The sequence below is a fragment of the Diachasma alloeum genome, unplaced genomic scaffold (assembly GCF_001412515.2).
Source record: "Diachasma alloeum isolate Michigan unplaced genomic scaffold, Dall2.0 Dall_scaffold_00327, whole genome shotgun sequence".
NCBI classification, from domain to species: domain Eukaryota; kingdom Metazoa; phylum Arthropoda; class Insecta; order Hymenoptera; family Braconidae; genus Diachasma; species Diachasma alloeum.
In genome coordinates, this window is record NW_021680466.1 from 314,742 (window position 1) to 339,375 (window position 24,634).

The 24,634-nt window shown below is 41.2% G+C and overlaps 3 protein-coding genes across 4 annotated transcripts; 1 reads left to right on the forward strand and 2 right to left on the reverse strand.

The window, feature by feature from the left end:
- Positions 1-99: 99 nt before the first annotated feature.
- Positions 100-10,380, reverse strand: LOC107040335 (serine/threonine-protein phosphatase 6 regulatory ankyrin repeat subunit A). The gene is made up of 6 exons (XM_015260384.1): positions 10,066-10,380; positions 5,788-6,675; positions 4,065-4,766; positions 1,485-2,834; positions 1,294-1,423; positions 100-915 (listed from the first exon to the last, which is right to left on the reverse strand). Exons 1-6 carry the CDS (start codon positions 10,141-10,143, stop codon positions 803-805), a joined length of 3,261 nt encoding a protein of 1,086 aa, XP_015115870.1. The 5' UTR covers positions 10,144-10,380; the 3' UTR covers positions 100-802.
- A 77-nt stretch (positions 10,381-10,457) lies between these two features.
- LOC107040333 (protein MMS22-like) lies at positions 10,458-20,413 on the forward strand. Its single transcript, XM_015260382.2, has 5 exons — positions 10,458-10,559; positions 12,227-12,906; positions 14,331-15,431; positions 16,571-17,044; positions 18,477-20,413. The coding sequence occupies exons 2-5, from the start codon at positions 12,232-12,234 to the stop codon at positions 19,617-19,619; spliced, it is 3,393 nt and encodes a 1,130-aa protein (XP_015115868.1). The 5' UTR covers positions 10,458-10,559; positions 12,227-12,231; the 3' UTR covers positions 19,620-20,413.
- On the reverse strand, positions 20,141-24,627 carry LOC107040336 (high mobility group protein 20A). 2 transcript variants are annotated; one of them, XM_015260386.2, is made up of 4 exons: positions 24,386-24,627; positions 23,274-23,694; positions 21,852-22,149; positions 20,141-20,669 (listed from the first exon to the last, which is right to left on the reverse strand). In XM_015260386.2, exons 1-4 carry the CDS (start codon positions 24,511-24,513, stop codon positions 20,533-20,535), a joined length of 984 nt encoding a protein of 327 aa, XP_015115872.1. In that variant the 5' UTR covers positions 24,514-24,627; the 3' UTR covers positions 20,141-20,532. The 2 variants fall into 2 exon arrangements, with proteins under 2 accessions (XP_015115872.1, XP_015115871.1); XM_015260385.2 differs by having other exon boundaries at positions 20,142-20,669; positions 21,852-22,152.
- Positions 24,628-24,634: the final 7 nt, after the last annotated feature.

Consider the following 24,634-nt stretch of genomic DNA (forward strand, 5'->3'; position numbering starts at 1 on the left):
ATAATTTTCAAAAATTGCAACTTTTGAATTATTTCGTCAATCTTCCCCCAAAAGTAAAATTTCTAAAATTTCTTCAGATTTTTATAATATTTTCTAACAGTTCAATATCAAGATTCAAATTCAGACCTGCAAAGTTTAAATAATAAAATCTTTGTAAAATGTCCTGAAACTTAGCGTCAAATGGGTGTCAAATGAAAGCTCTGATGTTTGACGACAAAAGTAGAAAAGCTTTTCACTGGAAAAAAATGGCCAAAGTACATGGATATCCTTAAGGCTAAAACAATACAAAAAATCACGCAAGTTCCCTACGGTGGGGAATTATCATCCCAAAGGACTCACATTATTTCACAATTTTTTATTCAAGCCAATCGTTACGACATGAAACGATACCACTGATTGCATTTACCCACCCGATAAAAACTAAACAATCGAAGAGCATTATTGAGCATGCCGGTGTCCTCAATTAAGTATCAATAACTATTTTGATTCATATAAAAAATTCAACCGGCTATTATAAACTCCATTAACATTATTCACATCGCAAAAGCGAGAGATCTTTGTATTCTAGTACAAAAAAAAGAATTATTAAAACGAGAAAACAAAAATTATCGTCATTACCTTATAGAAAATATTGTTTCTCCATTCTTCTACATTATGAGGATAAAAAACATACCAATTCCATCCGCACAAATCGCAGGCGTCGAAAGCACTTAGACCGATTAAAAAGCTAAGAGTCAATCACCAATTTCTCCATTATCTCAATCATTCATAAAAAATCAGCGTGTGAACGCGTTAGTTGACGTCAGTAGAATTCAGAATCTGAACTGTGCTGTGAATCACCGACTCTTCCATTAAGATAAACTTCGGACGTTTGTTGGATGGATGGAGACTGTTGAGTTGATTCCCAATTTTGGCCTTAAAAATCAGAAAAAAAACAAAACCATTAAAAAAAATTATGAATTACTATGAATTAATTTATAATCATTCTCATGGCAAAAGGCAACGCGACCGATAAAAATCATATGTCCCAATTTATCAGCTGTTAAATGTTCATATTACAATAAATGATTTGCTCATGTTTTAATTCCTATTTTCACTGAATAAGATTTTAATCATAATTAAAATTCAATTCCTTCTAGAACACACTTGAGAGTGTGAATTTCTGTAATTCAATGTTTGTTGATATTTTATGTCGTTGGGCCCGATCTCTGGAATCTGGCAAAATAGTCGAATCGATCTCTCAAAAATCGCGTCAATATTTCCAAAGCTCCACCCAACCCGCTACAAACTTACCATGAGCAGCTAAGATCGTAGCTAAACACTTGGCAACAGCTGGATTAGGTGCACAGGCCAGAGCCGGGGTTAATCCGTCAGTGTCCACCGCGAAGACACTCGCCCCCAGCTGAAGAAGTCTCCGGGTGACCTATGAACAACCGATGAGAACCTCCCGAAGACCCACAATCCCCCCCGAGCATCATACTCACCCCGACCAGTCCATTCCTAGCAGCGAGATGCAACGGCGTCCTCTGCTGTTTATTAACCATATTAACAATCTGCATCATGTGCATCTGGCCCTTCTGTCCGGCCTCCCCGTCCTTCACCATCGCCTCGATCCTATCCAGCAAGAGCGAAGCAGCGGTGGAATGCCGCCTCTGGCAAGCCAGATGAAGAGCCGTATTGCTGCCAGAGTCGACCGCCCTGACATCAGCCTTCCACTCCAACAGCAGTTCAATGGTGTTCGTCTGCCCCGTGACAGCAGCGCTGAGCAACGGCGTGCGTCCCGCGTAATCCTGCGCCTCTAGTCCCCCGGCCTCAGTTCCCACCGACGCCAGAATCAATCTGGCGCACTCGACGGAGCCCGCGGAAGCCGCGATGTGCAGCGGAAGCCGTCCGCCAGGTGTATCCCTCGGGACGGCCACCGCCTGTCCCCCGAATTTATTTATCAGAAGCTCCAGACAGTGCGCCGAGCCCTGGTGAACAGCGCAGTGAACCGGCGAGAAGGGATTTCCCTCCAGAGTGTCTATCAGCCCTGACTCAAGCAGATACTCAACGCACTTGGCGTTCTCGTTGTAACAGGCCCAATGCAGCACCGTGCAGCCCTGATCGTCTTTAAGGCCCACCGCGGATGAGTCGGCTTTAACGAGGGCCGCCAGAGCTGACACATTACCACAAGCGGCCGCCAGATGGAGCGGAGTCTTTCCGTTTGAGTCCTGCGGGGAGACCCGCGCATTGTGCTGCAGCAGCATCTCCACCACCGGGAGGTCCACCTCGTGGATGACCGCCCGGAAGAGGGGCGTGTGCTTGTTGACGTCCGGAAGATTGCAGTCAGCCTTGTATTTTAGGAGAAGGGAGGAGCAATCGGGGAAGTGATTGGCAACCGCGAGGGTCAGGGGAGTTCGATGCTTCGCGTCGCATCTGTCCACGACTGAGGCGTCTTCAGTGGACTTGAGGAGGAGTTTCAGGCATTCGGTGTGGCCCATGGCTGCGGCACAGTGGACGGGCGTACGGCGGGTGATATTATCTTGGACTGAGACGAGGGCCGCACACCGCAGGAGAAGGCGGACGCATTGCTCGTGACCGCGGTAGCTGGCTAAGTCGAGGGGGGTCTTACCCGTGTCCTCGCGGATGTTTGTGCTTGGAAAGAGGGGGAGGAGCTGACGGAGGATTTCCGCGTGACCGTGGTACGCCGCTAGGTGGAGGGGGGTTAGAGCCGATGTCGAGGGGTTCAGGGAGTTCTGGGGGGGGAGGACCGGTTGCGGCGGGAGGAGGGTCGCTAACTGGGGGAGGGAGGTCGAGGGGAGCACCGGGGAGGGGTTCGAGGAGTTGCCTCCGACCTGGAAAACAGCGCTTTATGTATTTCAGAGACAATTCGTGTGTGAAGTTGCGGAAAATTCGCGATTGGAAAAGTCAGTTATTTCCACGTGGTGGACGCTCTGTGAAGTATTGTCTTGCGGTAAATGAGAATAATGTTGTCGCGTACTTGTTCTTTTCCTCCCTCTCAACCATTTTTATTTTGGCTCTTAGTCCGCGAACATGTAATTTTATTTTGTATCTTTTTTTCAATTCTTTTCGCGGCAAATTTATTTAATAAACTCGACTACATCCGCCTGGTGGACGTTCTGTAAACTATTATCTCGCGGTAAATGAGAATAATGTTGTCGCGTACTTGTTCTTTCCCTCCCTCTCATCCATTTTTATTTTGGTTCTTAGTCCGCGAACATGTAATTTTATTTTGTATCTTTTTTTCAATTCTTTTCGCCCCAATTTATTTAATAAACTCGACTACATCCACCTGGTGGACGTTCTGGTAGCTATTATCCCGCGGTAAATGAGAATAATGTTGTCGCGTACTTGTTCTTTCCCTCCCTCTCAACCATTTTTATTTTGGCTCTTAGTCCGCGAACATGTAATTTTATTTTGTATCTTTTTTTCAATTCTTTTCGCGGCAAATTTATTTAATAAACTCGGTTACATCCACCTGGTGGACGTTCTGGTAGGTATTATCCCGCGGTAAATGAGAATAATGTTGTCGCGTACTTGTTCTTTCCCTCCCTCTCAACCATTTTTATTTTGGCTCTTAGTCCGCGAACATGTAATTTTATTTTGTATCTTTTTTTCAATTCTTTTCGCGGCAAATTTATTTAATAAACTCGGTTACATCCACCTGGTGGACGTTCTGTAAACTATTATCCCGCGGTAAATGAGAATAATGTTGTCGCGTACTTGTTCTTTCCCCCCCTCTCAACCATTTTTTATTTTGGTTCTTAGTCCGCGAACATGTAATTTTATTTTGTATCTTTTTTCAATTCTCTTCGCCCCAATTTATTTAATAAACTCGGTTACATCCACCTGGTGGACGTTCTGTAAACTATTATCCCGCGGTAAATGAGAATAATGTTGTCGCGTACTTGTTCTTTTGCTCCCTCTCCGTCTTTTATCTTTGTTTTTAGTCCGCGAATGTGTAATTTATTTTCATCTCTTTTCTTCAATTATTTTCACCCGAAATTATTCAATAAACTCGTGTCCTTCGATAAAAACTCATAACTTTGCAATATAGGACTTACCGTTGCGCCTAAACTCGAGTCATGGAGAAGTGCCTCCAGCGCGGGTTGATTGCCCCCAGCAACCGCGTAGTGTATCGAAGTGAATCCCCTCTTGTCCCTGATCTGGGGATCAGCTCGATGATCCAGGAGGTACCTGACACACTGATCCGAGCTGTCAGCCGGATTGGGCGCAGCTGCGGCAAGATGAAGACAAGTGGCGCCATTGACATCCTGAGCATTCGGGTCGCTTCCGTAACCCACCAGAGTAAAAACACACAAATAATGTCCCTGACTCGCTGCATAATGCAGGGCAAGCCTGTTATCATTGTCCGATAGCCTGAAATTGGCGCCACTTGATAACAGAAGGTCTAGGCAGTCTACGGAGCCCTCGAAGGCTGCCGAGTGCAGAGGGGTCCTTCCACCAATGTCTCTCGAGTCAATCTTTCTACTGTCTACCTGAAGGAGCTTTCGACACACCTCAATGTGGCCAGCAAGACAACTAAGGTGTAATGGGGTCCTTTGCTCGGCATTTCTCGCCCCTGGGGAGGCACCACACTCTAACAATGTTGTGGTCAGACACTCGTGGCCAAACCATGCTGCAATGTGCAGGGCAGTGTTACCGTTTTTATCGCGAGTGTCTGGTGATGCTCCGGCATCTAGGAGGCTTTTTGAACGGGTAAAACGACCGTGAATGGCCGTCATGTGGAGGGGAGTCCTTCCGTCCTGAAGGATAACAGAATTCATTTGTCCCTTTCAATCAATTCAACATCAATCATCGATAACTCGAAAACCGCTGAGTGGAATTCGAAAAATCTAGAGTCAATTGGAAGGGCTTGTCATAGGCATCAAGTGTCTTCAAAATTATTCAGGTCCCATCGTTATTTTTCGGGCTGGGCACCCGACCAGACGAGGTGAGATTCCCGAAAGTCTCGTCTCGGTCTCAAACTAAAATTGAAATCAGCAATATCGTCTCGGTTTCGTATGTTAAAGTCTCATCTCGTCTCGGTCTCGGAAGATATTTGATTTTTCGGTCTCGTCTCGATTTTACGTGGTCTCGAGGGAAATAGAAGACCCTGAGGTATCGATTGAGTACAGTAGACACCCATTAGTCACACTCAAGGGGCTGTTGGGGAAGTGAATTCGGGGAATGCGACTGTATTCACCTTCCACCACCACGCGCTTACTCCGGGTGTAATTTCTCAGAATCGACATTGATAAAATAAAAATACTGAATTTTTTTTTCATTTTATTAATGAAAAAATGAAAATATAATAATAATTATCATAACAATTATGATATTATAATGACCAATAAAAATAAAAATTAATTAGTAATTATTGCTAATTAAAGGAGCATTCTCATGTGGATCCATTTTTCAATTCATTTCAATTTTCACTCGACCAACTAATCAAATTTTAACTTTATTAATTAATTTTACCACAATAAAAGTGTAACCTCTCTCCGTGACCATCAGGAGAAGACTAAATGTCTACCCATCGTAAATTGACGTAAATTCATATTTTCAGTATTTTATTTTGCGAATTTCCGAGAATTCAAAAACAATGACTCCTCCAGGAAAAACAGGAGCACTCATTTAAAGGCTTTCGTAGGTAATGGAGTGGGGGGAGCCCTCGCGGGCCGAAAAATGGATATGAGGGCAAATGCGACTATAACGAGTGTGACTCTAACGGGAGTAGACTACTGTATCGAACATTTGAAGGGCCTTCAAAGACATGCCACTCACCTGGGACTGCACGTTGATCCTCGCTCCAGCCCTCAGCAAGCTCTCTAAACAGTCCACCCCCTGGGTGCTGGCTGCTGCCACGTGCAGAGGTGTCTGGCCCCTGTAGTTGGCAGCCTCGATGTTCGAGCCGCATCTCACCAGCTCGGCAACCGCGTCCACGTGCCCGTTGAGACAGGCGACGTGCAGAGGCGTGTTACCGTAAACATTCTTCGCCTCGATGTCAGATCCAGCTTCGATCAGAATCCTTATGCTCTCGACTTTGCCTGCTGCCACGGCGGCGTGAAGGGGCGTGTAAAGATCACGATCCCGCACGTCTACCTCAGCCCCATTGTCCAGGAGAAGTTTAACGATTGTCTCGTGGCCCATGTGACTCGCGTAATGCAGGGCTCGGCGGTCTTTTTTGTCTCTGGCGTTCACGACGCAGTCTTGATGGGAGAGAAACAGTTCCATCATCTCTACGTGACCGTTGAAGGCCGCATGGTGCCAGCACGTCCTTCCCCCTCGATCTGTCAGGTTTATGTTGACTAATCGAGGGATTATCAGTTTCGCGCATTGGACTGCATTGTTGGCTGCTGCCACGTGCAAGGGAGTCTGCCATCTTCTGTCTCTCACGTTGACAGCAGCCTCGTGCTTCAGGAGGACTTCAACTGTTGACTCGTTGCCCGAGCAGCAGGCACGGTGCAGGGGTGTCAACCAACGTTTGTCTTTCTTGTTGACTCCTGCACCGTTCAGGATTAGGGTTTCTACTATGTCGGGGTCGCCGATGAAGGCCGCTGCGTGCAGCAGTGTCCGGTGTTTGTCGTCCTGCCAGTGAATGTCTTCTTGGTTGGAGAGGAGGGTACGGATCTCCTGGACGTTGCCGAGGAAAATCGCCTGGAGGAGCGGCGGCTGGCGAGAAAAATATTCCGGTGCACTAGCGGAATTTATGACGCGGGGAGGGGAGGGGTCAAATCAGCGAAAGCTTCGCCAGAGCAAGATCCGATTCAGGGGAATATTGGGGTGTGCAAATGTTTTTAACCCATTGAACTGCGGAAGTCACGAAATGTATCGGGGTGAGAAGAGTAGGGGGCGCAGGCATGATTGGGATTCCTTTGACGCCACGATTCAACATGTTTTTCGTAATGGTGATGCAAAAATTTCATCTCCATTATTTTTCCTGAAGAATGATGGCGATTTTTCACATAAGACGGGAGTTTAGACACTGAGAAAACAAAATTTTACCAAATATTCATTTGCCTGAGAGAAGCATTTATTTTTTCAAAATCGTATTTCTTCAATCGAGTCATTCCCAGGCGAGCCTGATTAGGTTTCAATTGTAACAATCATGTTCCTCTAGAGGATGACCATGTTGCACGTGACCTTGGATGAACTCCTTCAATGATTATCCATTTTTTCTAAATTTCTTATTTTCTAGAGGGAAGAATTGCGATCAATTTCTCGATGTTGATAATTATTGGAGTTCACTCAAGGTCATGATCATCTTTTAGAGCAATATAATTGACATAATTGAAACCTGATGAGGTTTGCCTGAGAATGAGTCGAATGGAGAAATATGGTATTGAAAAAATAAATACTTCTTTGAAGTGAATGGATATTTGGCAAAAATAATTTTTTTTTCTGAGAACTTGTGACGGCACAGGATATTGTTGGATAGGATTTTGGGGTAGGTAGACGGGATCCAGGATAATTTCCGATATTAGTTTACAAAGTTGGATAGTCCAGAGCGGGATTTGAACCCGAGGCCTTCGGAATATGCATCGGGTGCTCTCCCGTCTTAAGGTAAGGTCACAAGGGTCACAAGGGTTATCCTTGCCTTGGTTGAATGCATTTTTGACTGAAATATTTGTTGTTGGAGATGTTGTTGACTGAATTTTTGTAACTGTTGCTGCAATTTTTTCAGAAAAAAAATCCAGTCAAAAAAATTGTTTTGAGGTTGTAAATGTAATCACTGAATTCCAATGTGGGAATGTGAGTGCATGAATTGGAGTCTCAAGTATAAGAAGCTTCATGGAATGTTTGTATCTTGAAAAATAAGGATTGAAATGTTCGTGTCTCAAAAACTAATGAAGAGGGAATTTTCAGTTTATCTTTCCCGTATTCCTGAGGCAAAGTGATATGGAAAATATATGTCAAATAGCAACGCCAAAGGAATCGCAATCTTCCAGGTGAATTTTTTGTGAAATATTCAACTCTAAAAAATAAGGCAATTTCGTAAAATCATTTCTTATCTGATTCAAACAATTGATTAACAAATAATTTCTTATTTGATTCAAACAGTTATTTCTGCCTCCATCAAGAACTTATGAGAATAGAAAAACTCAATACTTTATGAGAATGTCATAAATCAAGTCATTTAGATTTTTTGCCGGAAATCCATAGGGACTAACTTTTGAGTCGAGTTGCACTGTTAGAAAAAAAATGAAATTTCATGGACAGTTGACTACTAATTTTCAGAACAGTGACACTGAAGGCGATTTAGGGGAAAAAAATTATAAAATGTTGGATTTCACTAGAAATTCAGTAAAATTTCAAAATTTCAATAGGGAACTTGCATGAAGCTCAATTCTTTCCAATTCCCCTATTCACACATTCCGCATAACATATGGATAGCTAAATGGCGAAAATTATCGCAGAATATTGCCTAGATGTCTTATGATAATTATTTGAAAATGAGTCGTTTTCGAGGCCAATTTTTCAGTCATGAGGTCACGAAGACGGTCAGTCAACGTTTCATTGGCCGAAGAAGAAGAGAGTGGGGAGTTGCCGTTCTCCATTGGCCGAGGCGCTCTTCAAGATTGGGTTAGGTCGGCTCGAGCCATTCTGTGATTGGTCCAGTGCTCGACCGTCTGTGTGACGTCATTAGCGATTTCGACACGTTTGAAATCTTCAACTTTTAATAATTTATTATTAATTAATGAGTGATATTTCAAACATTTGTGAATGAAAAATGAATTATTCAGGTCCCAAACTTGAGATTAGAAAATTGAAAAAAAATCATACAAGTTCCCTATCTCAGTGAAATTCCAAAATTCCTCAATTTATTTGAATTTCCAATCTAATATAAATATTTAGTGCCCAATTGCGTTGAATTTTCAGTGAAATCTGAAATTTCATGATTTTTTCCCCCTAAATCGTACTCAGTGTCATTGTCCTGAAAATTTCAGAATATATTTACCGGAATTTTCTGGTTCTCCATTCATTTTCAGAGAAAAAAGGAATTCAAATGTACGGTTTTCTTTCATTTTTCCACAAAATTCTGAATTTTCAACGATGAAATTCCTCGAAATTTTAGTAGTAATTAAATTCGATATAAATTTCCAAAAAGTGTACCGGAAATTTTAGACACAAATTTTTAACAGTGTCTTAGGATATTCCTTGAGGCATGTGCAAACTCGTTCACACTGAAAAAAATCGCTCGTAGCACTGCAATCACTCCTAGATCATCTGATTGAATTATCAGAATTATTGGGAGTCATCCAAGTGATTGATGAATGTATTTTTAATTCAATTGTGCAATTATCTTACGTCTCAAGAATAATTAGGGACAAGAAAAGTAAAATGAGCCGTTCATCATCATCAATAACTCAAGATCCGCAGAGTGAAATTCACCAATTTCTTTTCATTATGAAGATAGTTTTTCAAGCTTCAAAATGAAACCTGATTCATCACAATCCACCATTTCTTCAAGAAATATTGATGATTTCAGAAAGTTTCTTTCACTTCACAATTCGATTGATAGATTCTTTAAAGAATGTGAATTGAATAAATATAATAATTTGCGAAAAAATTTAATCAACAGACAAAGTGTAATTTTTTTTCCTTTCTCTTTTTTTGTTTGTTTCTCTTTATCTAGTGGAATTACTAACATATTATGTAGCTAATAAACCTTGTATGTAGGTTTCTAATTGCTTGATAAAAAAAAACTTCACAATTCCCCAATCTCTTTCTTTTTTTTTACGTCATTTTCCATCAAAAATCCTTTGAAAAATCAATAATTCACTGCATCTAGAGCTTGAATATCATGACAGAATCCCCCAGTAATCCCAAAATGATGAAAATCCCAAAATTTTGAAAAACTTTTTTTCTCGTAAAAAAATTGGAAAAATCGTTGATTATTTGCATCATTTCGTTGTCCTCTGAAAAAAAATCTTGAAATATCATTGACCCTCTCCTCATCATCAGGAATGACCCTATTCAATCAACCTAACCTCACTCCTCTGCATCTCCTCACAAAGCCCCGAAAAAAAAATCTAAATAAAATAAAGAGTCAAGCGGTACCTCGGTGAGCAGCTCCCGGAGATTCATCATGCCGAGATCATCGACTTCCTGGCTCTCACCCCCGTATTTCCCCTGCATCGAAGCGATGATGATACTCAAAATCCTAGGATGGCACTCAATCTGTCATTCCCGTGCACCCCCTCGACGTCTCAACTCCCAAAATGCAATTTCAACATCTGAACACGTGAGGGTTTAGGGTCCAGTTCATCCCCTCGGGGGCTAGGGGTTGTAATTATTGGACTGAAACACGTGCAGCTATTTATTGCTAATTGTTACGACGAGTGGAAGAGGTAAATCCAGGGACAACATTCGCAATTTCCCTTGCACACACGCGATTTTTGGGGTGGGGGGACAGACCTGCAGGCAACTTCAGGGGTAAACGTCCCGCCAAAATTATTGGACGGAGTCTTCACGTGATTTTGATGTTTTTTTAATAATCGTTGAGAGTCATTGTGAGGGATTTTACTGGAACTTTTGGAGAGCCAAGTGCTCGGGTGAGTGGAAATGAAGGGATTTTTAATTTTTTTGGGGGGCCCGGGGAACAGATGTCTTCAGGCGAAAACAAATTGCACCGTTCGTTCAAGGGAACACAGAAAACAATTTTTTCCAGTGCCATATAAAATTTAACAGGACATCGGCAATTTGTCGACAAATTGTCGACATACTGTTTGCTGGGAAATTTTGTCCCAAAAATTTTTGCGTCACATATATACATTGGCGTTCACTCTCATGCACAGAGACACACATGCAGATGACAGACATGTGTGCAAAAACATCATAGAAAGATTCGAGGAGTCATGCAGCGTGAAGATGTCATTAAATTTCCACTTTTGATTTTTGGGGTCGTTACAATAGCTTCCTTCGAGTCGGAAAGTTAAAAAATTTGGAGTTGGGGCAAAATGGATTTGCACGCCATTTTGAGACTCGCTTTTTCATTTGAGCCCAAAAAAACATTCACATGTAGTCTGACATCTCTGCTACAAATTCTGCTTTTCAATTGAAAACACATCATTTTTAGAGACATTTGTCATCTTTAGAGACTTTTCATGTTTTCATTTTTTGTGAGTTTTGGGGGCACGAAATGATTGAGATGATCTTGCTGAGAGTTTAAAGATGATATCCATCAGATTCGTAAAGTTCCTTTTTTTTTAATTACTGAATTTTTTTTCTAATGAATTCTTATAATGTCAGTATATGGTGAGTTAAGGGTGGAAGGGTTTGAGGATCTTGAAAAAACCTTGGAAATGAGTGGTCATTTAATTTCACTCTGCCAATCTCAAGTTATTGATGATGGATCAAAGTTGATTTTCAATTTTTCAAATCTTCATATGCAGAACAAACGACACGATTAGGACGAATTTCTCATTTTTAAGATGTTTTTGAAAACTTTAAAATAAGACGTCATTTATTAAATCTCACTCTGTCAATCTCAAGTTATTGATTATGGATCAAAGTGATAAAATTGACTTTCAATTTTTTAAATCCTCATATCTCCTGAACAAACGACGCGATCAGGAAGAATTGGCTCTCATTTTTAAGATTTTTTTGGAAACTTGAAAATAAGACGTCATTTATTGAATTTCACTCTGTTAATCTCACGTGATTGATGCTGGATCAAAGAGATAAAATTGATTTTCAATTTTTTTAATCTTCATATGCTGAATGAAAGCTTCCAAAAAGATCTTGAACATGAGAAGTCATTTATTAAATTTCACTCTGCCAATCTCAAGTTATTGATGATGGATCAAAGTGATAAAATTGACTCAATTTTTCAAATCTTCATATCTCCTGAACAAATGACCTGATTAAGACGAATTTGCTCTCATTTTCAAGATCTTTTTAAAAACCTAAAAATGCGACGTCAGTTATTAAATTTTACTCGGCCAATCTCAAGCTATTGATGATGGGATCAAAGTTGTAAAATTGATTCTCAATTTTTTTAATCCTCATATCTCCCGAACAAACGACGCGATCAGGAAGAATTTGCTCTCATTTTCAAGCTTCCAAAAAAACCTTGAAAATGAGATGTCACTTGTCGAATTGCACTCTACCACTCCCTAATAATCACCAATTCTTCAAAAATCAATGGTCAATTATTAATCAATGAATTGAATAATTAATTGATTAACAATTACGAATACTTAAACCCCCCTTTTTCCAGCACCCATGGAGGAGACCACATTCTCCTGCTCGGGGAAGGTCACCCCCACCGACCCCCACCTCCCCCCCTCCAGCCTCGTGCACCGCCCCCACCTGAACCCCATCCTCCACCCGCCCTCCCTCCCCACCTTCCCCTCCTCAACCCCAATCCTCTTCGGTTCCCCGCACCCCGCGGCCACCGCGATCATCCAGCTGAAGCACCTGATAAAGCTCATGGAGATGAACATGAGGATCCTAAACCGTCATGAGAATCCCCAGGAGCTCCCCCAACCCCACGAACCTCACACCCAATCCCAGATGAATTACTACCACCTCCGCAAGGAGATCCTCGACTTCGTCGTCTACATCCGCAGCTACTTCCACTCAATCCAGTCCCAGCTCCCCTACCTCCAGCACCCACTGGTGACCGAGTTGAAGACTGGATTCGACGAGGTCCTCTTCTCCCTGGGGAAGTTCCTCTCTCGTTTGAAAAACATCTCGCTACACTACTCGTCCTCGGGTAGTGGGAACAGATGCCCCCAGCCGGGGTTCCACCTGTTTCATCTTCACCTGGAGCTGCGCTGGATGATGATCACCCTTGTTCATCAGCAGACGCTTCAGGATCAGAGCCAGGATCAGAATGATCGACTGGATCGGGCCCTGGAACTGTTCGTGCAGGACCTTATCTTCGTATCGATGAAGGTAGGCGATCAAAACAGCTCAAATGAAATGCGGGGAAAACTCTGCGTGATGAATTCTCAGTCAAGTGGTAATGGAAAAGTCTGAAAGATGGCTTAAGGGGTCTCCTCAGCCATTTTGGCTGCAAAATGATAATGTCCTAGCGAACTGAATATCTCTTTTTTTTAATTTATTATTAGAATATCTCTCTATATTATAAAAATCCAAATCAACTTCTGGTGATGAAAATTTGGTACTCAAAATTAAGGGTCATAAGGGTCAAAACAAAGGTCAGAAAAGTCAGAATGAAGGTCACGAGGGTCAGAATAAGGGTAATAAGGGTCAGATTAAGGGTCACAAGGGTCAGAGTAAGGGTCCAAATAAAGGACATGGGGTCAAAAACCAAAGGTCAGAAACTAAGAGTCACCAAAGTCAAAATAAGGTTCACGACGGTTATAATGAAGGTAGGATTGATGATCCAGATGAGGGCCACAAGGGTCAGATTAAGGATCATAAGGATGAAACTAAGGTTTTCAATGTCTCTCTATATTGTAAAAATCCAAATCGACTTTTGATGATGAAATCTTGATGCTCGAAATCAAGACTCCAAAATGAAGGGTCACGAGGGGTATAATGAGGGTCAGATTAAGGGTCACAAGGGTTAGAATAGGGATTACTGGATTCTCAATATCTCTCCGTGTTATAAAAATCCAAATCGACTTCTGGTGATGAAAATTTGGTACTCGAAATTAAGACTCCAACATTAAGGGTCAGAAACTAAGGGTCACAAGGGTCAAAATAAGGGTCGCGAGACTTATAATGAGAAGCCTGCCAGCCACCTCGTACTTTCGAACATTTCTTAAAGCTATTTATCCTCTTCAGATCACCCCCAACTCGTCCCATCAACTCCCTAATTTATTTATTTATCTCCCAAATTTATTTATTTATTATTTGCCATGTATACCCTACTCGGGTTTTTACAAGTTCCCTAATTTGCGGTTATCATGGGCCGACTGACTTCCTCTCCAACCGTGTCGCATAGTACCCCAGGAGCTGTACGCCGTGCACAAACTTCTCCTGGTGACCAAGGGAAACCATGGAAAACCTTGGTCAACACGAACGTCCATCGACCGAGCATCATCGAGGAATGTTGTTCTACCATTTCTCCGATGATTCTCGGTGTCTAGACTACCGTTCGACAGTTTCCGAAGGATTAAAAAATCCCTGCCCCAAGCCGGACTCGAACCCGCGCCTCACGGATCCCGCCATCCGGCCGAGCGATTTAACCACTTCGGCCACCGTAGTCGGTACAAATTTTCCAAGTCATTCTTCACATTTTGGCATTTCCTTTGGCTGAGAATTCACAGCGCAAAGTTTTTTCCGCATTTCAGAAAAATATTCTCTGGTAATATTGCCCTTTTATTCCAACCCGGAAACCACCCCCGAAGACCTTTCAAAGAATCGACTCGTCAGACCTCCTCCTGAAGACCCCGTTCAGCTGTTCATGCGTCCGCGACCTCTGGCTGACCCTCCAAATCACAATCCCCAAGATACCCCAAAATCTCGGTAATCGCACCTTCTGGAGCTACGTAAACTCCACCCTCGACAGGATCATCCAGTCCAACGAGGAAGGCTTGTCCTGGAATAAGGCTGACAAGTGTCCCTACAAGCTCGACACAAAAAGCCCAGAGATCTTTTGCATCTGGATGATCTACCACCTGACCCTCCTCCACACCTACCCCCCGGAGGGAAGCTACCCCGGTTCCCCAATCCTCCACGAGTCTAATTGTCATCAGCTAGAGAAGATCCTCAAGTCCTTCTTGGATAAAGGCGGGAAGGAAGGAGAGCGCGACGAGATTGACGAAGAGTTGAGGATCATGATTCCACTCTTGAAGATGATGATCCTGGAGTTCTGGAAGGACAAGGACTCCTCCGTCAGGATTATCAGCTATCTCTGGGACTGCTTTCACAGAAGATTGGATCAGCCGTTTCTGGTCCAGACGGCCGGGCCCTGGAGTGTCTCCTTGGAGAAGAAGAGCCCCAGAGACATCTTGAAGCAGGTCAGGGAGAGGATCAACGGGGAGAACCCCAAGGAGTCCAGCTTCGGGATGTTTCTGAAGCTACTGGGGATCATTCTCAAGGAGAACTATGAAAAACGCGAGGTGAAGGTGTGGAATCAGATCCGGGGAAGGGTTTACTCCAAGTTCTCGAAGAGCAAGGTGAAAGAGTTCTCGGAGGTCAGGCTCTTCAACCTGATTTCACTGCTGTTGACCCTGGGCGTTACTGCGGATGCTGATAATGTGGTCAAGGTGATGATGGGACTGCTGCCGAGCCCTCTGGAGGGAGATGAGGAGAACGGACGGAGGGTATCACTGAGTTTCAAGGGACAACTGTGTGGGGTTGCTCTTCTGTTGGAGAACCGGCTTGATCTGAGGGGAATTGGGGAGGAGATGATGAGCGTCGTCGGGGTCCTCAGCACCAGGAGGGACGACCTCGGGAGGGGCATGATGAGTGTCTTCGTGGAGACACTGAGGGAGAGCTTCGACAAGGTATGTTTTGTAGAAATTAAATGCCAAGTTCGAAGATGGGAAGTTCTAGGGAGATTGGTCAGTTGAGGAATTCCAAAGTGTGAAATTCTAGAAATTTGTCAATGAAAGAGTTCCAAACGTGGAAGTCCAGAGGATAAAATGTTGAGAAATAACCAAGAGCCGAATTCTAGGGGAGTTGATCAAATGATAATTTCTGGCTCTGAAATTCCAGGGAGCTGAAAAGTTAGGGAATTTGAAAAAAGTGAAATTCCAGGAAGCTTAAAGAATTTCAAACTGTGTAATTCTAGGGGGTTTTGTCAATGAAAGATTTCCAAACGTCGAATTCCGGAGGATAGAACAGTTGAAGAATAACCAATTGCGGAATTCTAGGGGATTTGATCAACTGATAATTTCCGGGTTTGAAATTCCAGGGGGCTAAAAAATTAGAGAATTAAAACAGATAAAATTTTAAGAAGCTTGAAGAATTTCAAACGGTGTAATTCTAGGAGACTTAATCAACTGTAAATTTCAATCTGTAGAATTCTAGGGTACTTGATTAGTAGTTGAGGGTTTTCCAGCTGCGGAATTCTAGGGGGATTGACCAGTGAAGGATTTCCAAGCGGTTGAATTACAGAGAATAAGATAATTGAAAAATAACCAATTGCAGAATTCCAGGAAACTTAATTTCTAATATCCTACAATGAAATTCGAGGGGGGGGGGCTGAAAGATGGAGAAGTGCACTACGTGGAATTTGGGTGGGCGTGATCAGTTGAGGAATTCTAAGCTGTGTAATTCTAGGCGAGTTTATCGGCCAGAAATTCCAAGTTGTAATATTCTAGGGGATGTGAAAAATGGGGAAATCCCGAACTATGGATTCTAGGAAGGTAGGTCAGTTGAGAAACTCTAGGCTCTGAAATTATAGGGGGATTGCTGAGTTAGAGAATTTCAAGTCATAAAATTCTAGGAATAGGATTGCTTAGGGAATTCCAAGGAATGAAATACTGGAGGCAACTCTAACTTTGTGATATTTTACGGAAATAGGGGAATAATGGATAAGTCGAGAAGTTTCAACTTTTCGATGGGCTTCATCGAATTTGTTAGGGGAATTCATAAATTTCATACATCTTGTGGCAATACTTTTCTGAAAAATAATTTCCAGGTGGATCTGCTGGACAACGGAGAGCATCATCTCATCGGCGGCTGGATAGATCGGTACCTCCTGGAGTGTCCGAAAAATCGAGCGGGAACAATGTTGAAAATGTTGTTCGACCTCTTGAACAAATCCAGAGCTCTAGATCTCCAGAACCTGGGAGGGAAAGAGATGCTGGAGGCACTCTGGGCCTCCGCAGCCGCCAGAATTCGGGCCCTCGTGTACGATAACGATTTGACCGAGGAGAACTGCGAGGACATCGGAAAACTAGCTGCTGCGTTCACCCTCGAGGCTCTCAGGTGTCCAAAAATGGCGGAGGGCCAGAAACATTCGGCTCCATCCTTGTTCAGGCACTTCACATCGACGATCTATGTTAAAGACGTCAATATATCCAGGATTTATCTCTCGATTATTCTTGAGAATCGAGCGGCCATTGGTGAAATGAAGAAGATTCTGGACAATTTTGATCATTTGGTGATGCAGGTAATTTTTGTCAATAGGCCAAACATTATTTTTTCTTGATATGTAAATACTCCATTGATATCGAAATCTTAAAAAAATATTTTTCATTGAAATAGCGTTGTTATGCCCCAGATTTGGTCAATTACGTTATTTTTGAATATGTGGACATCCAGTAACTGAATTATGCTGACCAAGTGATTAAATATAATCAATCAATGTATCATTCAAGAGGCGGTTAATTCTACACAGAGCAGACAGGAATTGGAGCAAACATCGGCACAATCATAATTTTTAAATAAAGTTAAATTTTGAATTAGTCAATTGGTATCAATATATCAATATTTCAAATTAATCATCAATTAAATATTCAAATCCCGAATTGCTTTATCAATCAATAATTGATTTCGGAAGATGACGATTATTTTGAAGTGCAGTCGAAAATCCTTTTTATGAAATTTAGAATTATTTACTCAATAGTCGATCGCATATTTACATTATCATTTTATCATTTTTACATTTTAATGAAGATAACTAAACTTTAATCATTTTAAGGTGCAACTTCTCTTATTATTAATAATCTAAAGATTGATGCCGATCCCTGAATTGGACTCCGATGTGTATAAAAGTCGTAAACTCTTTGCAATCACTCAGATTAGATTAGATTAGAATCAATTTGTTATTTCCTTGAGATACAAAAATCCCCTAAGAGAAAACCAAAACATAACGTAATTAGTACAAATGAATGTTATGAATTTTTTACATTATTATAGCTTTGTTTTCGTTTAATTTTCCATCGGAAAAAAGTTTTTATTCGTTGTTAAGTTCACGTATTTGTTTGTTTATAATTTAATTTTTTATTATTTTGATTAAAATTATCATTGTTTTTTCAAGTACATTATTTATATTTGTCATTGGCAATATTCGTTCCATTCATTTTTTTTTTCATATATATAACAGTCGCCTAGCTATCATCACAGATCTTCATCGTAATTATCATTTTCATTAACAATCTCGTAAGACAAGATGATACAGTTATTACGATCGAGTAATAAACTCGTATATTTAAATTCCGATAAACTGTTGTTGGGATGTATCCCTTTAAGCCTAGAACCCACTATAATTCAGTAGCGAAGTGGTAAAACGGTACAAGTCAATTTCGACAATTGCCCAGTTTGCAATGAATATCTCGGAATCCAAGGGAGATAGCAAAATTTTTGTTATAACCTTTTTTGTAGAACGGATTGAGTGTTACAACAAATGTAATTACGAAAATTTCGCTATCTCCCTTAGATTCGGAAATATTCCTCAAAAACCCAAGTGGGAGATAAGTGGACTTGAACCGTTTTACCACTTCGCTACTGAATTATAAGTACTCCCCACGCTAGGTACAACAGCGTGGAATGCTTCAACTAGGACAATTGCCCAAAACTTTAGGAAAAAAAATTAATTGCAGGTCTGGCTGAAGTGTGCAATCTCCAATATGGACCCCTCCACAAAAACCATAAAATCATACCTAGTGGACGTAGATCCAATCCGCAAGCTCTTCCCTTCCTGGCGTGACTCCTTAGACTTCAAGACCTCGAACACCTCCCTCCTCCTCTTCCTGAACACCCTAAGCACCTACCGCTCCTCGTTGACCCCCTCCGAGCTCCCGCCCCTAGACAAACAGATAAAAACGATCTTCCTGACCCTCGACAAGTGGGTCCTCAGCCCCGTAAAACCCACCACAGAGGACTCCCCGACTTCCCTCTTCATCTACCGTTGCCTGGGGACAATAATCCTCACCTGCGCCCCGATCCTCTACACCCCCACGCCCACTAATCCCCTCCGGGTGCTCATCACCAAGATAATGCTACCCGCAGAGGACAATTCCCACCTGAAACTCCTCGGCAAGAAGATCTTCTCGATGATCGTCCTGGGGCTGCAGACCCTGTCCCCAAAACAGGATCAAATCCTCCAGAAGATCGTCGTCGAGCTCTTCAATGTCTACTTGCCACTCCTGATAACTGAACACGACAGGAGCTTCAGGATCGAACAGCTGATCAATCTCTTCAACAAGGAGATCAGCGATGACTTTGTGGAGGTGATTTTTGATAAATTGTCATCCAATTATCTGACCATCGAGAACAACGAGTTGAGGAAGAATTCCTATTTGTTCATGGAACTCATGAAGGGGCTGCTGCGGGAGGGAGGGCGGAGGGCACTGGTGGAGGTGATAGGGGGAAAGGTGCTGAAGCTGGTGATCGAGGGGTTTTTGAGGGTTCATGACCTCCATCCTCACAGGAGGCAGACATTCGAGTTGATCAAGGAATTGTGTGGGAATGCGTTCTACAGCCCGGAGGGGATTAAAGGGAGTTTGTGTGCGGTTGTTTGTGGGAGGGTGAGGGAAATGACGAAGGGGTGTTTTGAATTCCTGAGGGGACTGGCGGGGGTCGATAGGGGACTCGTGCAAGGGGTGGTTGATGCACTGGAGGGAGTGGTAGGGGACGCTGAGAGAGGGGGGATGGTCTATGTGGGGGCGTTGAGGTATGCGTTGAAACAGTTTATGCAGTTTTTGGGGAGGGGGGTTGGACAAGGGGAGAATTTTAAGTTGTGAAGTTCTAGAGGAGTTTTGAGATGAGGCATTCTGGGGGAATTGGTTAATAGGAGATTTTTAAGCTGTTGAATTCTGGGGGATCAGACAATTGGGAGATGGAATTCTAGGGGAGTTGATCAATTGGAAATTCTTAGATGTGAAATTCTAGGGGGTTGAATAATTAGGAAACTCCAAGCGGTCGAGTTCTGAGAGGATTTCTAACTGAATAATTCTGTAGGGGCTAATAAAGTGGCAAATTCCAAGCTATGGAATTTCAAGGAAGGTAATTATCTAAAATTCTAGGGGAGTCAACAAAAATTGGGGGATTTTGAGAGATTATTTGAGGAATTTCCAGCTCGGAAACTATAGGGAGATTGGTGAATTAGACACGGTTTCAATTTCTAGGGGAGCGTCGAGGATTTATAATTTTGTAAACAGCAAGGGATTATGCGAATTGCTCCGGGAATTCTAAGAAACAGAATCCTTGAGGCTTAGCGAATCTCAAGTTGTAATATTTTAGGGGAATGGATAAGTCGGGGAATTCCAAATTTTTTATGTGCCTTTATCGATTCTTTAAAGGACAATTTGCCAATTATGACCAATTATAACATTAATTTTCAACTGCGAGTGCTTTCTCTTAGTCTTTAGTAAATTGTTTATTCGTTTGTATTAAATTAATTTAAGTTGTTTATGTAAGTAATTTAATTAATATATGAGTCGACTGAGAATGTCTGAATGACAACTTGTAAATCACAAGTACTTGGTGGTAATAATGTAAATAAAACCTTTTCTGAGTCTGGATTTTACAAATGAAATAATTGTGGATAATGTTTCGATTTTTAAAAAATTAATTCGAAGATAGAGATTATTTACGATGGGAATGACGAGAACGATGCTTGGGCGGTGATGTTGGAGTGGCACCCGGGGGTGAACGTCATCCCAATAGTTCAAGACGAGAGACTGCTGATCGGAGGGCATTTCGAAGAGATGGCTCTGCATTTCCACTCAGTAAAGTCTCAAGTTTTTCAACGTAGTTGTCGATATTTTGAGGTGTTGCTCCTTCATTCGTACCTGAAAATACAAAATATTGATTAGAAAATATGGGATGGGCAAGTTTTTGGTGAGTGATGGGATGGGCGAGTTTTTACGATGCAAGTAACAATTTTCCACACGAGAATTCTAATTAATAGCGTGATTAAACATTGAGTGAGTCAAGAGTCTGAGAAAGCTAAAATGTATTCAGCGAAGCATCACATCCTTGACAATTAGATCAGTGTTTTATTTCTCCAAAATCCCTGATTCCTGAATTAATTTACATCGCTTGCAGATGAATACGTTTATTCAGAAAAGATTACGATTTAATATCAATTCATAAACATGAAATTTCCCCAGACTTTTTTAAGACAGAGAAATTGATTGCAAATTAAAGTCAATTTTCTTAGAAAAAGAAAATTAACGTCCGGGTGTACTATCTTTCGAATGTTATCTAGATTTTTTTTCTTTCGTAATCCAAAATTGTCAATTGAGTGGTACATCATGTAGAAATTCCCAAAAATTATGATAGAATGATAAAAAAAATAGAAAAAATTCTGAACTTTTTCAAAGAGCGTTTTTAATTGACATTCAGAATGAGTTGAAAAAAGTGGAAATTACAAATATCTGATTCGCTGTGGCAAATTATCTATTAGCTGTCATTTTCCATGGTGGATAACAAAACACTAACTCGTCCTGGAAAGTGACAGCTAGGTATCTCAATTTTTAAAACAGTGGTATGTAGTCATCTGCCATTTTTATGTGATAAAAGTGTGATTAAAAAATTCTCCAAAAAAAAATAACAACTTTTTTCAAAGAGCCTTTTTCGTAATAAATGTCTCTGTGCAGTGTGGGAAAAGATTTACGAAATCAGTCTTCCCCCTGCATGATATTGGGTGACAGGCCGTCATTTGTCACAGTAAATCACATACATTTTTCAATTTCTTGTTATTCAACTTATTCTGAATATAAATTAAATAAGGTCTTTGAAAAAATTAAGAATTTTTTCTACTTTTTTTTGCTTATTCATTCATAATTTTTCAAAACTTCTGCATGATGCAGGACTTAATTGACAATTTAAGATGACGAAAGATGAAAAAAAAACATCGAGATAACGTTCGAAAGATAGTACACCCGAGCCTTAAATTAAAAATTTGATGAACAATTTTCTTAGAAAAAAAAAATTGATTGAAAAAACCGTCGGAATTTGTTTTTTAATACCTGGAAGTGCAATACTAGCAAAACATCCAGCCAGCTGTCCCCTGAGGGCATCCAAATGTCGCTGTAACGATTGATTGGCTGTTCTCTGCTGGTTCGTCTCAGACTCTAGTCTATTGACAGCAGCATGGAGACTGTCCACATGACGCTGGAGCACGGCATTCTGAGCTTCATGATCAGAAGTGGCTTTTCTGAGCTGACGCAGCTCAGATTCGCAGGCTTTATTGTGATCGAGAAATTCTTCAGTGAAGATGGGAATATCGAAGCCAGAGAAATCTGTGTCTTTCTCGGGTGTTGGTGGCTCCTAAATAAAAATAATCCTCATAATCCTGAATCATTCTTCCTCAATGAAAAAAAGTTAAAGTGGAAATTTGGAAATTTTCGACTGTGAAATTCTAGAGAAATTCATCCAATAGGAAATTCTAGGGAGATTAATCGATTGGGAAATTGCAAGCGTTGAAATGCTGGCAGAGCTGGAAAATTAGGAATTTCAAGGCTGTGAAATTCTAGGGAAATGGAGCAGTTGACGAATTTTAAGTTCTGACACTATAGGGGACTGCTTGAGTTGGAGAATTGCAAGTTAGAGAACAATTAGGGAATTTTATGCTGTAAAATTCGAGGGAAATTAGTCGATTGAGAAGTTCAAGTGATAAATTTCTAGGGGATTGATTGGTTGGGGAATTCCAAGTTTTGAAATTCTAGGGGAGTTGCACACTTGATGAATTTCAAATTGTGAAATTCCAGGGCATTGATCAATTGAATAATTCTTTGTAGTGGAATTCTAGGGGAATAATATAGCCAAGGAGTACTAGGAGAATTATATAACTAAGAAATTCTGGAGGGATCAATGAGTGAAGAATGTTTGATTCGTGAAATCCTAGGGAAATTCATCCAGTGGGGAATCTAAGCTTCGAAATTCTAGGAGATTGAGCGATTGGAAAATTCCAAATTGTTGAAATTCTAGGGGAGTCGCACACTTGAAGAATTTCAAGCTGTTAAATCCAGGGAGGTTGATAAGTCAATGAATATCAAGTTCTCAAATTCTAGGGCACTGATCAATTGAATAATGCTTTATAGTAGAATTCTAGGGGAATTATATAGCCAAGGAATTCTAGGGGGGTTATATAGCTAAGGTAGTCCGGAGGGATCAATGACAGAAAAATTTCTGTTGCATGGAATTCTAGATGACTCCTCATTAGTTAGGAATTCCAGGAGACTATTACGATTTATTATTCAGGGAATTATAAGCTACGGAAATTTGTTGTTGGAAATTAATTTTTTGACAAAAAACTTCTGAATGGATTTTCTTCCATAAAACGAAAAGAAGAAATTCCACAGAATTCTGCGGAATTTCGTTTCATCGTCCAAAATTTATCAGAATAACTTGAAAATTTCTTTCAATTAAAAAACTCCTGGGAGACTCACCACAGGTTCATTATTCTCAGCAGTTCCATTCCTCTCCTTCTTCCCCTCTGCGCCTTTCTCGTTGCTCTGTCTCTCCGTGAATAATTTATAAGCCTCAGTCTGTTTGTAATCACTGAATTCCTTGTTGTACCTCTCTTTGTCCTGCTCAGCAGCATCAAGGTACTGCTGCTTCTGCTCAACAGGGAGAGAACTCCACTCCGCAGCCAGGAGTTTCGTCAACTCCGCAAAGGACATGGTGGGGTTTTCGGCCCTCACCTTCTCTCGCCGATCGTTCAGGAATCGGAAGTAGCCAGTGAGGGGCTGCTTGGGGGCTGTTGCATCCCTCGGGGCTTTCTTCCTTTTTTTTGAACGATTTGAACTCCCTGGGGTGGAAATGGACTTCTTCGAGGGGTTTTCTAACACCAAGTCTTGTCCAATTCGTCTGGAGGATTTTTGGGGAATTAATGGACAGAATAAATGATTTTTCTTTCATATTTTTCAAAAGACATTGCGAATTTCTAGGGAATATTTTCGCAACTGAAGGAAATGGTTAATTTCTAAAAAAAAAAGACCAATGGTAGAATTTCAAATTGTAAAATTCTAGGGGATTGAGCAATTTGGAAATTCTTGGAAGATTGATCAGTTGAAGGATTTCAAGGGAAATTTCAGGGGTTCCTTAAATATTTTTAAGGCCATTTTGAGAATTTTTCAAATAATTTTGTGCAGATGTTGAGAGCTTTTGGGGAATATCTTTGAAACTAAAGAAAATAGCGAATTTCTGTCAAAACGTATTTTGTAGAGAATTCCAAGAGCTACAAAAAAGTCCCTATAAGTATTTAGATGTCTCATCTGGATTTCGAGGTATTTCCGAAAAACTGAGGACAAGTTTTCTTCAATTCTTTCTTTCAGTAGCGGAAGGTCAAAAAATTTTCTTGTTAAATCATCAATATCTACTGTCCAAATGAAGCGACTTTAATAAATCAGAATTTATTTTAAAGCCTGGAAAAATTCCTTCAAAACAAGAGGACAAAACTTAAATTTCACTCAGCCGATCTCGAGTTATTGAGGATTGAAAATACTCGAGTTAATCTTAAAAAGTAATCACTCAAAATGGATAAATAATTCAAACTCACTCGGGGGCCTTGTCTTCTGCACTTCCTGGTGACTTCTGGAGATGCTCATCAGTCTCTCCATTGAACGAGGACTGTCCTGCATCTCCATTCGTCTCTGCAGCCTCTGCACCTCCCGCAGATTCACTCATTTTCACTCAATCAGTCGAAAAAAAGGATTTCCGAGGTTTTATGAGGGGATTTACGAGGTTTTACGAGGTTAAGTTTGACGTTTTTGTTTTCGAGACGACCGAACTGAAGTTGGCGACAACC